Raw genomic sequence first — 13,342 nt, 5'->3', positions numbered from 1 at the left:
GCTAGACACAAAGCTATCCCTAGCCGCAGAGTCCCCGGAGGGAAGCTCATCCCTAACGACTCGATTATCCCAGATCAATCAAGGGCTTTTCCTTAATGACTCACATCGTTAGTGGCAGTGAGATCCCGCTCCTTCATCCAGGGGTGGGAGGGGAGCGGCGGCAGAGCAGGAGGACCTCATGGAAGAGTCGCGCTCTCTGTGATCGTGATCTATTCACTGAATCTCCGACGCCCTACTTCCCATCCCGAATGCTGTCGCCATTCGCTTCCCCATTTCTTCACACGAGAAGATGACTCCCTGGATAATTTTTTTCTCCAAACTCGCTTCGTTCATGCTATTTAATTCATGTGATTACTGAAGCGTAACTTTTAAAGAATTTTTTTGCTTTCCATTTTATTACCTTGTCTTCCACAGCACTATTAAAGGCGTTTAACTCCGGAAATATAGACTGGCAATATAAATGTTAATTTCCAGGATATTAAATTATTGTTCAGGGCTTGTTTATCTCCAGCAGATGTTGGTCACCTCCTAGCCACCGCCCCCCACCCCACCAGAATGCAGTGCTGCTAAAGTTGTTTGCATTTCTCCCTTCCCACCAGCAGGGGGAGTTCCCATTCTTTCATCCAGAATCATTCTCCTCTTTCAAAGGACGGCTGGGAGAGCAGGGGGAAAAAAGGCCATCACTTTGCTATAGAAATAACAGATTTTTAACAACGAGCAGTGATATGTCAGCAACTGAGGCTGACGGATGGAGTCAAAGAGGCGTAATGGAGGACTTCTTACCCCCCTCAGGGTATAAGCCAGACTGGGAATAATCGTCAAGCAAGTTCATTTGAAAAGGCGCTATACAGAGGTTGCCAGACAGGGAATGGAGTCCAGCGTCCTCTTGGGGGTTCTGGGTACAGATGGCTGCTGAAGGACACCAGGGACCAAGCATTAATGTAGAAACGATTCCTCTGAGGCAGAGTCTCATTCCTCTCTGAGGATTGATGCAGCCGGCTGTGGACGCGACTTGGTGCCGCACTCCCCCCGGCTCTGCCCGGCCACCCCCGCCTCTCATTAGAGGAATTTAATGTTCCGCGGACGATACATAATCACACGGCGGGGCTTGTCGCCGGGGTCTTGGGTAGGCGTGTCTTTGTCTGCTGGGTCGGTGGTTGAGCCTAGACCAGCCAGTACGTCTACGGCTCCGGGGAGCAGATGCAGGGGGACGTACGAGCTACGTATTACCGGGACGCCACGGTCTTGGGGTGTGGGGAGGGGGGATGCCTGAGGTTCCCAAGGGATTGCTGTTTTATTGTCCTGGAGGACAATGAAGCCTCGTACCTAAACACAAGCCAAATCACACGTCCCTCCCAGGCCACCGTGGGCTGTTGTGAAGCCTTCAAATGGCCTCATTGCAGAAAGAGGCGGAGAAGATGAGCAGAGGTCGGCTGCTCGGGGTAATGGGCAGGAGGAAAGACGTCTGTTTCGAGTCGACATCGACTTCATGATAGAGGAGAAATTCACCGAAAGAGGAGAAAGAGAGAGTTTAAAATGATGCCACGTAAATATTCTGCCACCAGTTCGCTGACTGTGGGGTGGTGAAGATGGTAAAATTTGACTTCAACTCTTCCTTTTTTCCCAAGGTGGAGCGGGGCCCTGTTTTGCTGGCCGGGGCCCCTGTTTTGCTGGCCGGGGCCCCTGTTTTGCTGGCCGGGGTTCCTGATTTTACTGGATGTAGCCCATGCAGTAATCGGCCCCTAGTTACAGCTCCCTTAATTTCTCTTTCTCTGGGCAGTAACAGTCCAGATTTCTATTCAGCAAATCTCCCTTATTAGCTAACGTCAGCATCAGTGAGTACATCCAGCAGGAATCTGGACTTTTCGACACTGGGTTACTGCTCACAGTCAGATCCAGTGGCTCTGCTGGTTTCTGTAAGCTGTGGATGAAATGCTCTCGCCGACCAGACCAGCTTTTGGTCGTCGGACCTCATAGAGTCCAGGGGCTACAGATTAATCCATCTTTACCTGTTACAAGCAGCCCACAGTGGGACTTGGGACCGCGACAATGGGATTCAGGATTATTCCCGGCTTTTCCGGTATTCATGCTGTTCTTAAGAGGTTTGACGTGGTGGGGGTGTCCATCCACACGGATGGCGTGTCAGGCCGAGTTATCGACGGTATCTTAGCCAACTGTCACGCTCCCTGAACCACCTTCAAAGGGAATATTCAAACGATTGTCTTGTTCTGAAACGGATGTCATGTTTTCATTTCAAGGATAATTTACAGTGGAGATTTGGGACGCCAGCCAAAATAGACTGAACAGACCACAAACTGTCGCTGTCATCAGTTTTCCTATGCAAACGACTGCCGGTAGAATGAGTACTTGGGAAACAGTATGGGGGTGGGGGGGGGGACGTTTTTATTTTGATTTTATCCAGCCCCTGGGATGTTCTCCCTGGGGCTTCCTTGCACTAGACCCTCCTTGCGGACTGTCAATGATTTCGACTCTCCGCTCCGCTTTCTGGATGAGGTGAAGCAGTACAAGGTTGCCGCTTTTTAAAGCCAAACTCCCCGTCTGCAAACACCAGGCAAGACAAGAACATGTTGGTAATGCAAACCAAGCAGACCTGAATTACACCCGTGACGTTCCATCCCTGGGCCAGGAGTCGAAGTCCTTCTGATGTGACACAAAGAGGCTAACACAAAGCAAGTCGGGGGCTGCTCCCTCTCGCCTCAGCTATTGATGGCATCTGATGAGACCTGGGGTGGCCAGGTTGATAGCCGCAAGCTGGGTCCACAGGGGAGTCCAATGTGTGTAAGGCCATCGAGTCAGAAAAGCAGAACTGGCATTTGAGACTTAACTCCATCTTTACCCAAGACACATAAACACAAGACCACTGGCTTTGTAGTGCTTCAGTGGCTCCCGGACCAGCTCGGCTGAAGGTGTGAAGAAAAATGTGTTTGTATTTGTGGTTGGGACTCTGCACTATGCCTGTTTTCTCAGGCTTTTCTCCCCACGGGATGGCTAAACGCGACCATAAAGACACACACAGCTGCACGCCCGCACACACTGACCCTCTATCTTTAGAAAGACAAATATTCTGTGAGAATATAGGGCAGCTGACTCTAACAGGAAGGAGGTGTCAGGAGGAGGAAGTAGGGGGGGCGGGGCCAACTCACCTTGAGATGCCGCCTCCTTCTGCGGAATCGCAGCAGCTCCTTGTGCTGCCGGGCGATGAAGTTGACAGCGGCGTACTCCAGCAGGGCAGAGAAGACGAAGAGGAGACACACGGCCATCCAGATGTCGATGGCCTTCACATAGGACACCTGCAGGGGCGGCAAGCCGGCCGTTTGTGACAAACGAGGCCCAGATAGCAAATGCATCTGCTCCGAGCATCGGCCTGTTAAGCAGCGGGATGGTTAACGGATGAAACTCCTGACCGGAAGGTTGCTGGGTCAAGTTCTGCAAGGGTTCCAGTTGTAGTTTCTGGGATGTGGCACCTAGTTATTAGTCACTTTGGATGATAGCATTAGTCAAGGAGTGAAAAGGTCTAACTCCTCCATCAAGAAATGTGGGGAAATCCATGAGTACATCGAACCTGTGTGAAGCCAAGTCTGACTGGCTGAAATGATTCCTCCTTGACCTCAACAGCCCTGGCGTGAGGTTTGATTAATAATGCAAAGGAACAATGGTAAAAAAACAGCCTAAATCAGCCCGCAGACTTACAATTGTGGTTTTCTGGATTTTATAGACAGGTTTTTAAATTACATCGTTACTCCGTGTAATATAATCATAATCCTAAAGTAAACCATATCACAACTATGAACATGCCTTTGGGGAGAATGATAATCCAAAGGCAGGAGGGATCCCACCCACTTGCAGTAGACATTGACCTGTCAATAGCCAATAACAGGTAAATACCTAATAAAACTACAGCATAAAGCCTGCCTAATATACAGCATGCACTGTTACAGGTACAGGTTCTCCTCCAAACAGTAAAACTGGATACATACGACATGTAGATGGGGTCAAGACTTTCAGTTACTGTGTCCTTAAGCATTAAAACACCTAAGACACATGATCTAGGTGATTTGGAACATTTGGTGATGGCCACAGATGTTGGTGCCAGACACTGTGGTTCCAGCATCTCAGAAAGAGCCACCGTCCTTGGATTTCATACACTGCAGTGTCTGGGGTTTACAGGAACTGATGTGATGAACAATGAGCATCTAGGCAATGGCATGTCTGCGGTCATAGACAAGGCATTTAGTGACAGAAGGTCAGAGGAGAGCTGCCAGACTGTGGTGTGCAGAAAGGCTTCTCTAAATGCTCAACTCATCTACCTTTGAAGCATTTCTAGAGTAAAAAGTTGGTCCTAAAGTACCTGGTACTAGCTAGGCTTACGTAATGAAGTTCCTACTAAGTGTGCATTATAATATTTCATGGCAGTGTTTCTTAAACTGGACCTAGGGGACACACGGGAGCAAAAATGTGGACCGTCTGGCAGGGAGCAAAAATACATACGATATTTGTGATTCCCACAACCCTGATTAGTGGTATGAAGATGAATTGATGATATTTATGATATATATGAGTATATTTTACATGAGTGTGTTCTTTACCGCCAAGGCTTCTGGATAAGCAGCATGGGGGGTGGATGTGTGGACGGATCCCTCAGGGGTTAATAAGCTTAGAAATGCCTCCACGACGCGGCTGTAAATTTGCAAGACCTGACCTTCCCGGAGAGCGTATTTTCCAGTGGCCTCTGCCCGCGTTGAACGAATCGCACGGCCGAATGAGCCGGTGGAGAAGTTGGGGAGACAAGGCTGAGCGTGGGAGCCTTCTATGGACAGTTCAGTGGGTGGACTCACACATCCATCTATCCGCATGTATGTGTGTGTGTGTGTGTGTGTGTGTGTGTGTGTGTGTGCGTGTGTGTGTCTGAGTGGAGATTTCATTATTTACCCAGGACGAAAAGGCAGGTTGGGGATGTCCCCACAGCTATTTAACTAAAATTAAATTCAAATAAAAATATCACATCTTTCCAGGTGTTTTGTTACAATTTTCACCAGTTCTGGAATTCTAATGATCTGCAATCTGCGACTGTTAATTACACTGTACTCAGAGTCAATGGAAAGTACCCACAAATGCAGCAATGTCAATATTTTTGCTATATTTGAGTGTGAGGGATAGGATTTTTAGGTCAGAGTGTGTGCTTGCTGGGCCTATTTTACTGTATATCTGTGTGTGTACCTGGGTGTGTGTGTGTGTCCTTGTGTATGTCACTGTTTGTGTGTGCATACGCCGGTGAGTGAGTGTGTCATAAGTCTGTGTGTGTCACTATAGGAGTGTAGGCGTGTGCGTCGTTGTGTGTGTGCGAGTGTGAGAGTCACCATGTTCTTGCGTGCATGCGCCTCTGCTCTCAGCAGCACTATCGCATCATTCCGGCGACAGCTGAACCGAGTAGGAATTACAGATCATTCCTCAGAAAGCATGAATCACCTGACATCAGCAGACCAAATGGAGGAGGGGCGCCTTCCCAGCAAAAGCAATTTTGCTGGTCCAGTGGCAAAAGGAAGCACCACAAGGCCGTACCGCTCCTGTCTGACCTTTTGCGGAGTTGAGGGAGCACAGTTTAGCTTATACTCTTATTAAAACACTTTCGGACAACACAAAAGTAGATGACATATCTTTATTTTTACGTCTCTGCAGCTAAGGAGGAAGAGATAAGAGGTACTTCCCAACTTAGTAGGTTAAGAAATAATAAAAAAAAACATTTTGTAAATCCTGCAGAGAAAATGAGGTTGTTGGAAGACTCTCTCAGGGTTAGGGCATCAAGCGTCAGGACTTTTTCTTTCTGGGAGAAAAAGGCTCGTTTTGAATATTAATTTACCAACTCGGAGCCTGAGACCTTTCAGAGCTCAGCAGGAAGTTAACTAATATTTGCCAAGAGCTAGCACCAAGGGGCCCACTGGGTTTGCACTCAGTTTGCCGGCGTCCTTGAGATGGTTGCTGAAAACACAAGTGCAAGGACAGCGGAGATAGCAGCCAAAATATCGGGGACAGAAATCAGGGAACAGAAACAACAGACCGCAGACCAGGAACAGAGACGCTAGACCAGAAACGAGAATCAAAGATGGTGGAAGAATTTGAACCCTGGTTCAGAGTAAGAGACACGATAAATCAAAGTCTGTCACCTTGGGCAGGGAGGCACGAGAGCCGGAGCTTTGGGTCGTCATGGTGAGCACGGTGGTGATTCCAAGGCCCACGCGGGCAGGAGCGGCATCCATGTTGATCCAGAAGGAGACCCAGGACAGGATGACGATCAGCAGGCTGGGGATGTACATCTGGATCAGGTAGTAGCCCATCTGCCGCTCCAAGTGGAACCGGGCCTCGATGCACGTGAACTTCCCTGTGGGGTGGAGCGGAGAGCGATTCAGCATGGAAAAACGTGCATGCCACTGGTCCTACCGCATGTATCTGTGCAGTTAGTAAGTTAGTGTCGGGCATCTGCGACCCTCAAATCCAGAACAAAGACACATTCAGGTTCCATGAAAGCTAATTTTCCATCCCACTGCCCACTGCCAGGCAGATCCCTGCCTTTTTTTCCAAATGTCTTCCAACAGGGAGAGAAAAAAAGAACTAAAAAATTTCCCCATACTGGGTATTTTCTTTTTTTTTTACTGAAGCAGCTGAAAGCTTCTGCCAGCATTTTCTCATACCGACAGCACTGTCTGACCAAGCTGAGGTAGACAGCAGGTCTGCCTGGACCTCATCCGGAGGGAGTGGGTTGGGAGGCAGGACAGGGCCAGCTGGGAGGGGTTGTATGTCAGTGGAATTTTGTCCCAGGCCTGAGAATTATGTTTGGCGGGCCTGATGGTCACTAAGCCCCAGATCAGAAGCGGGTGGTCAGAACGTGCGTTTGCCGCTTCCAGATCCTGTCCATCCCGATCGGGATGCGTTGCCACGGAGACGGCTGAACCCTCTGAGGTTTGCGGGCAGAGAAAGAGACTAGAGATTATTCATTAGTCAGGGAATTAAAATTAAAAAATAAATGAGTAGCGTCAGTGACTCGGTGCCCCCAGGGTGGGGGATGCTGGTGAAACAGAGGTATGCAGGATGTGACCCCTTTCACCGGATAATCAGATCTGCATTAGGAAAATAAATGACGCCGATGATGTACCACCAGGTGAGGCTGCAGTGCACCAACAAAATTAATACTTGTACTCTGTGTCTTGGCAACCGCTCCCCCCCCTGGGATGGGGGGCAGAAAGAAGAGAGACGAGCGAAGGGGACTGAGGAGTTTTATAAGGCCGTTGTTAATAAGACATCGCCATGGCGATGCCCAGTGGGGGTTTATCACCGAGTGCTGGGGGGGGAGGGGGCTGTTGCTGATGAATGCCCCCACACCCCCCTGCAGCTTTATGTTCGAGGTCCATGAATGTGACAGCCAAAAAATCGATGTTTGGCCTAAGGCACCCCCCCCACACACACACAAACACACACCCACCCCTTTCATATTGGATAGTTGCCGTAGCAGCATTACCACCTCCAAGCCACGGGGGGCTACATATATAACTGCGCTACATCTGTGAGGCTGGCATCTGATTACAATGAAATAAAGGTGAAGGAACTCTGTCCCCCCATCAGGAATGTATGCCAGGGCAGGGCCACAGGGGCACTGGCCCCAGATGAAAGCTGATTGGCCCCCAGAATGCCCACACCCCTGTCACTCACCAATTTGAAACATAATCATTGGCTAACAATAAAGTTGTCCCCTCTGTATGAATTATGGTCCCTTTTATACTACCCACCCCTGCCTCCCCCCCCCCCGGTGTGTGTCAGCTGGATTCACCCCTGTTGTGGGGAGAAGCCTCAGCCACCTGGCATTACGGAGTGTGGAAGGAAAATTCCAGTAGGGCTGGGGAGAGGTGCATTGTGGGATTGTTGTCAGTGTCTTCGGCCTTAGGCAAGAAGAGTGTGTATGTGTGTGTGTCTTGTGCTGACCCTGAAACCTGGAGCTGAAACTGCCTGTTTGTGAAGATAATCGGAACCTCCACTCCTGATAGGATGGGACGTGCTACACAGGCTGCTCAACGCCGCGGAGGAAGATAATGGGAAATATCCAGATGAGACAAACAGGCTTATGTCCTGACGTGTTTGCTATATTCACCTTTTTTGAGGATCATATGGTCTAATAATTCTGTTGTAAAGAAATAGATTAATGGACCGAATATATGGTGAGATATGGGTAGTTTGAGTTGCTTGATTGCATACTATTGTTTAACATGTAAGGAGCTAGCAAGGGTGCAAACTGGTGGTGATTGGTGGTGAGTCTAAAGCAAATATGTAGGTGGAGGTCATCGTACATTCTGTGCATGGACAAGAGCCCCTGTCTTGACCAATGGGGTAGAAGATTGCCTTTTAAGGGAAGTTGCAGAAATGTATAAAATCTAAGCATTTTCTTTGTTCGGGGGTTTGCTTCTTTGGACCGGGGGGAGGACTCTGTTTCTTTGCTGCTAACTCCAGAGTGCACTCTGTCTTAATAAAAGGAATTTCATCTTACTCATATCCTGTCAGGTAAATTTACTTCATGCCTGGTGCTGAGCAGAATTTAGAGAAAGGAAAGTAGATTTTTACTTTCACAGGAGACATCTTCTGCGTCTCTCTCCGTCAAACCGCCACCTTCATGCTCCACCTCCCAACATCTGCCACATCTCCCAGAAGGCAGTGTCCTGACCTATCATCGACCATCTATGCCTGTCCCTTCACTCTTTTGTCTTCTGGCTTATTTACGACTGAGAACGGAGTACCAGCCTTATTCCGAGATTAAGAACCTGAGTCTGTTTTTAAATCCCCTCTAAGCGTGTGGATGTTTCACCTACCATCAGATCGGATTAGCAGCCTGTTTCCTACACGGTTACCAGTCTCGCATGCATGCTAACTAGGGCTAATCTCAGCTTAGTGACTGGACGCTTAAAAAACACTATGAAGTTCCTCGAAACTTATTTAAAAATTACTGCTGCTCATTTCAGTTCTCTCTTTCCTCCTCATCTTCCAGTTTCATACTGGGTTGACGCTGGACCCTCCTCTATACCTCATGCCCAGCGGATGCGGTCGCCGTGGTAACGCACCGGTGTTGTAATGCTTGGTGCAGTACCGCAGGTCCTTCTCCTCCTTCAGGATGAATTGGGGCAGTGTGAGTCCATCGGCGACCTGCACGGCCCCTTTCTCGTCCCACTCGAAGATCAGGTCATTCATGGTATATCCAACTGAGGGGGAAGGATCCGTAAGTGTGGTTAGATTGACATGAACAGATATAGCTATATGTGTGTATGGGAATGTCTGCTTGTGTGTGTGCATATATATACATAACTATAGATGTTTATATTCGTGTTTTAATATCTAGCTGTATATACAGTACTGTGCATATGATTTTATGTCAGTCAAAATCAGAGGTGGAAACATCAGGCCCAGAAAGTAAAAATCCAGTCCAAGATTTTGTTTCAACCAACCATTTGAGTATAAAGAGTCACAGTCACTGAGTACTCAACTGGCTGGTTGAAGCAAAATCTTGGACTGGATTTTTACTTTTTGGGCCTGAAATTTCCATCTCTGGTCAAAATGCTTCAGCTTATCCATTTCAAGACCTTTCCTAAAGTCACCCAAGTATTTGCAGCGAGTATTTAATATGTATTTTCTTACTTGACCACTAGCATACCATGTTGGTTATTCGATACCTCATCCAGTTATTTAATTAAGTTAATTCATTAAGCGAGCTAGTGGTGTAATTTAAAATGCATGGAATGGCTGGGGTGTCCCTGAGGAGAGGTTTGGGAGCTGAAGTGGTGTTCATCTAACCATCCAGCAAGATATCCAGCAAGAACGAACGAAATTCCTGGTAGTTTTTGTCGTGTCTCTCTTAATTTGCATACATTATAATGTTAAATTGCGTTTTTTTTCTGAGCAAATATATACGGACTACCTAGATAAATAGCTGTAAGATTTTCTCATAGTACTATATGTGCACAAATATGTACATCTATCTGTGTGCATATCCGTGTATATGTATGTGTATTTGAATATGTGTTTGTGCGTGGTTGCATATAAGGGCAAATCAAAAGGTAAAGCCTTTCATTTTTAATTAAATAGAAAAGATTAATTATTAAGGGCATTTCTTACATCCATGACATTTTTGCACTATATTTCACTGCTGAGTCCTGTAGCTGATGTCTATCTTTCTGACACTAATCTCTTTCTTTCCTTCGGTGTACTGGTGCACACTGACCTCACCAACACTATTCATCAGAGCCAAACCTCTCAAATGGTCTCACCTGCCTTTGGAAGGTGTATTTTCCTCATTTCCGCATCTTTCTATGACTCTCACTGCTTTCCCCCAACAGTGCTGATATTTTACTGCAACCTTTAGGGAACCTGATGCCCTTCTGACCGGAAAATTCTTTTAAAATAATTAATATGATTTACATATAAACCCATTTATCCATGATTTTGTATTTGTATATATGTGTAAATATTCGCATGTGCGTATATTACATACATTAGCAGGACATTTACTTGATAAGTAGTAACCTCCTATCTCTCCTGCAGGGCTCATGTCTTTAAAAAAAACAAAGCAAACCCCAACAGGACATGCAGCATCACCCACTCTGCTGGCACCAAAGCCCCCATCTCCCCACTTAGCCCAACTTACAGCTCTCCAGCTGCATAATGCACGTCTGGACATCCATAGGGAAATTCTTCAGGTCCATGGGGCAGGCCAAGACAAGGGTTATTCTGTAGGAGACACGTTCGGTTCTCAGACGAGGGTTTAAGGAGAGAACGGGGTCAATGGAGAGGAGATACAGGACCTCAGTTTCAACATTCAGCCGACAAAGTGAGATGATGTGAACCAGGAAAACCCACGTGCTGTTTTTCTATGTCTTACTGAGTAGGTGGATGCTAATCTTCGGAAACACTCTACTTCAACCGAAAAAGACGACAATCAGCTTTGTTTTGTGTCACGTTAACAGGGTCACATAGTGTCGAGATCAAAAAATGGGTTCAGCTACATTCAAATGGAGATCTATGGTCCAGAACACAAACAGGTCCAGCTAGGTTCACATGGAGATCTATAGATCAGAACACAAAAACGTCCACTTAATTCTGTGAAATGCTACCGCAGTCATGTAGGAACTGAAATGTCGATGAGTCCACCTTGTTCTTTGAAAGGTGAACGTTGTCACGTGCGGACCACAATATGGCTGGGTCCACTTCACTCTCTGAAATGTCATGTGGTCATGTGAGTGTAGGTGCTGAGCCTGGGGGAAGGTGAGTTGCAGCATCTCATTGCACAAAGCAAGAGTTAAACAGGGAACAAAACCAGGTCTGTGCGCTTAAATCACCCTGTGTAAATGGATGCTCTCAGTGCAGTAAAATCCAACACAAACTTCTCCTTGCTGACTAGAATACAAAACTACTGAATAACATCCATTCCTAAGTTATAAAAAATAATGATATATTACTAATTACTAATATTACTATTACTAATCCCCTTAACATCCCCAAACCCCACCTTGCCAAGTCCACCTCTAAAATTCAGCTCTGTCTCTTTAATACATGTCCTGAGCTTTGCATAATTCCTGTTAATTTCCCAGAATGCCACATGGTGAGCAGGAAACCAAACAGGGTAAATCTCAGTCGCAGTGTCTCATCTCCATGACCCCTGTTCACTTCTTACTTGACAAGCGAACGCATACATTTTTAATGGTCTTGATTAAATACCTAATTAAAAACAGACTGACCAAGACAATTCATTTTTTATGCTCTTTCATCAGCACTCTAACTATTAGTACAACGACTACAACTGCCCCCGATGTTAATTATGATTCTTGAATTGTTAATAACAGTAATACCAATAATTTAAATTGTATTATTACCACAGCTGCGTGTGTATGTGCCCTGAGAAGGAGAGTGTACCCCAGCCTTGTGTCCTGTGCTGTCTGGGCCAACCAGGATAGAAGATGGATAAACAGTAAATAACTAGCAAACAAATAAAAAAACAAGCAAATAAATATAATAATGATGATGATGATGCATGTCTGGCACCTCCATTCTCCCCCTGTTTCATTCTAACCAGTAGAAGACAAAGGGAAATGCGTTTGAATCAAAGTGGGTTGGTATTATGCCTGCCTTCCTGTCAGAATACAGGACATTATAACGTTCAGTTTATTTATCTAAGTAATAAAGCAAGATGGACTTTCTGTCGAGTGAGATGAAAAAATATCAGTAGGAATTTTTCTTTAAACTGCATTGGGCCTGTGCTCAGACTGACATGAAATGAAGTCAGCCGGACCAACAGCTCCGCCACGAAGCGAATGAGGTCTCAGCTCTCCTCTCTGATTCACTACAGTGTTTTCAAACCTCCTCACAAGAAACAAGAATTTCTCAACTGCAGACGACCCCCTCACAGTCCAGAGAAACCCAGAGAAAAGGGTGTCAAATATTGAAAATCAAAACCACTTTGAGAGGTTTACAAGTTATAACCAAAGTCCACACTACATTTATATTGGTCTGAGTTACATGCTTGGGGATTTGATTTCGAAGGGGTTTGATTTTCAGTCGGATTTAATTCTAACTGCATGTCTGATAAAAAAACGCTTCTAAAATTCTCTGAGGAGGTACGCAGCCATACTGAATACTGAGTACTGAGCCAGTTCTGATTCAGGCCGCAGACAGCATGACCGTAAGATCGTCTCTGTGGTCAAAGCAAACACATTAAACCCTATATTGTCACAACGGGGAAAAATTACCACACAGATTTCACACATTTTTGCGAGGTAGGGATATATCTGCTGTCACAGAAAAGGCCAAACACACTCCTGTCGGAATAGAGAAGAGGACCAAAGAGTGTGGCTTGCCTCACCGGTGCCATGGCGATAACTTCGCCCTCCCTGGGCCAGATAGCGCTGTTATTTATAAGCAATTTCCTCCAAAACAGCTCAGTGCATCTGCCGCAGTTTAATTGAGCACCTGTCAGTTCAGGGACGAGGGTAAACTGATGAACGAGGCTCCTGCAGTAATCTCGAGAGGGGGGGCCGGGGAGGTGCTCCTACACTGCTACTGCCGCCTGCCAGCATCCAGCCCCGGCAGCAAAGATAGCGGTGAAGACCCAAGCTAGGATATTAAACAAAAGCCAGGCACCTTTGGGGCTGATGCCGCTGCCGTGCGGAACCTCCGCGAATATGAGAGGGTGTTACCGAGAGACGACTGAGAGACTGGCAGAGCTCGGCCTTAGGGAAGGAAGATGGCCTGGTTTTAAGGGGTAGACGTGAGCTGTTTATGAACGAAGGGCCCCTTG

The 13,342-nt window shown here is 46.7% G+C and overlaps 1 protein-coding gene across 3 annotated transcripts in view; it reads right to left on the bottom strand.

The window, feature by feature from the left end:
* The window catches only part of glra1 (glycine receptor, alpha 1), a 50,839-nt gene that overhangs the window by 9,594 nt on the left and 27,903 nt on the right, over positions 1 to 13,342 (bottom strand). For all 3 annotated transcript variants that reach the window (XM_049028875.1, XM_049028876.1, XM_049028877.1), the window contains 4 exons: positions 10,697 to 10,779; positions 9,120 to 9,257; positions 6,183 to 6,397; positions 3,165 to 3,311 (listed from right to left, as the gene is read on the bottom strand). In XM_049028875.1, the coding sequence (XP_048884832.1) occupies positions 3,165 to 3,311; positions 6,183 to 6,397; positions 9,120 to 9,257; positions 10,697 to 10,779 (583 nt within the window). The remainder of the gene's footprint in view (positions 1 to 3,164; positions 3,312 to 6,182; positions 6,398 to 9,119; positions 9,258 to 10,696; positions 10,780 to 13,342) is intronic.

The sequence above is a fragment of the Brienomyrus brachyistius genome, chromosome 10, assembly GCF_023856365.1.
Source record: "Brienomyrus brachyistius isolate T26 chromosome 10, BBRACH_0.4, whole genome shotgun sequence".
NCBI classification, from domain to species: Eukaryota; Metazoa; Chordata; class Actinopteri; order Osteoglossiformes; family Mormyridae; genus Brienomyrus; species Brienomyrus brachyistius.
This window is presented reverse-complemented; position numbering and strand designations above follow the sequence as displayed.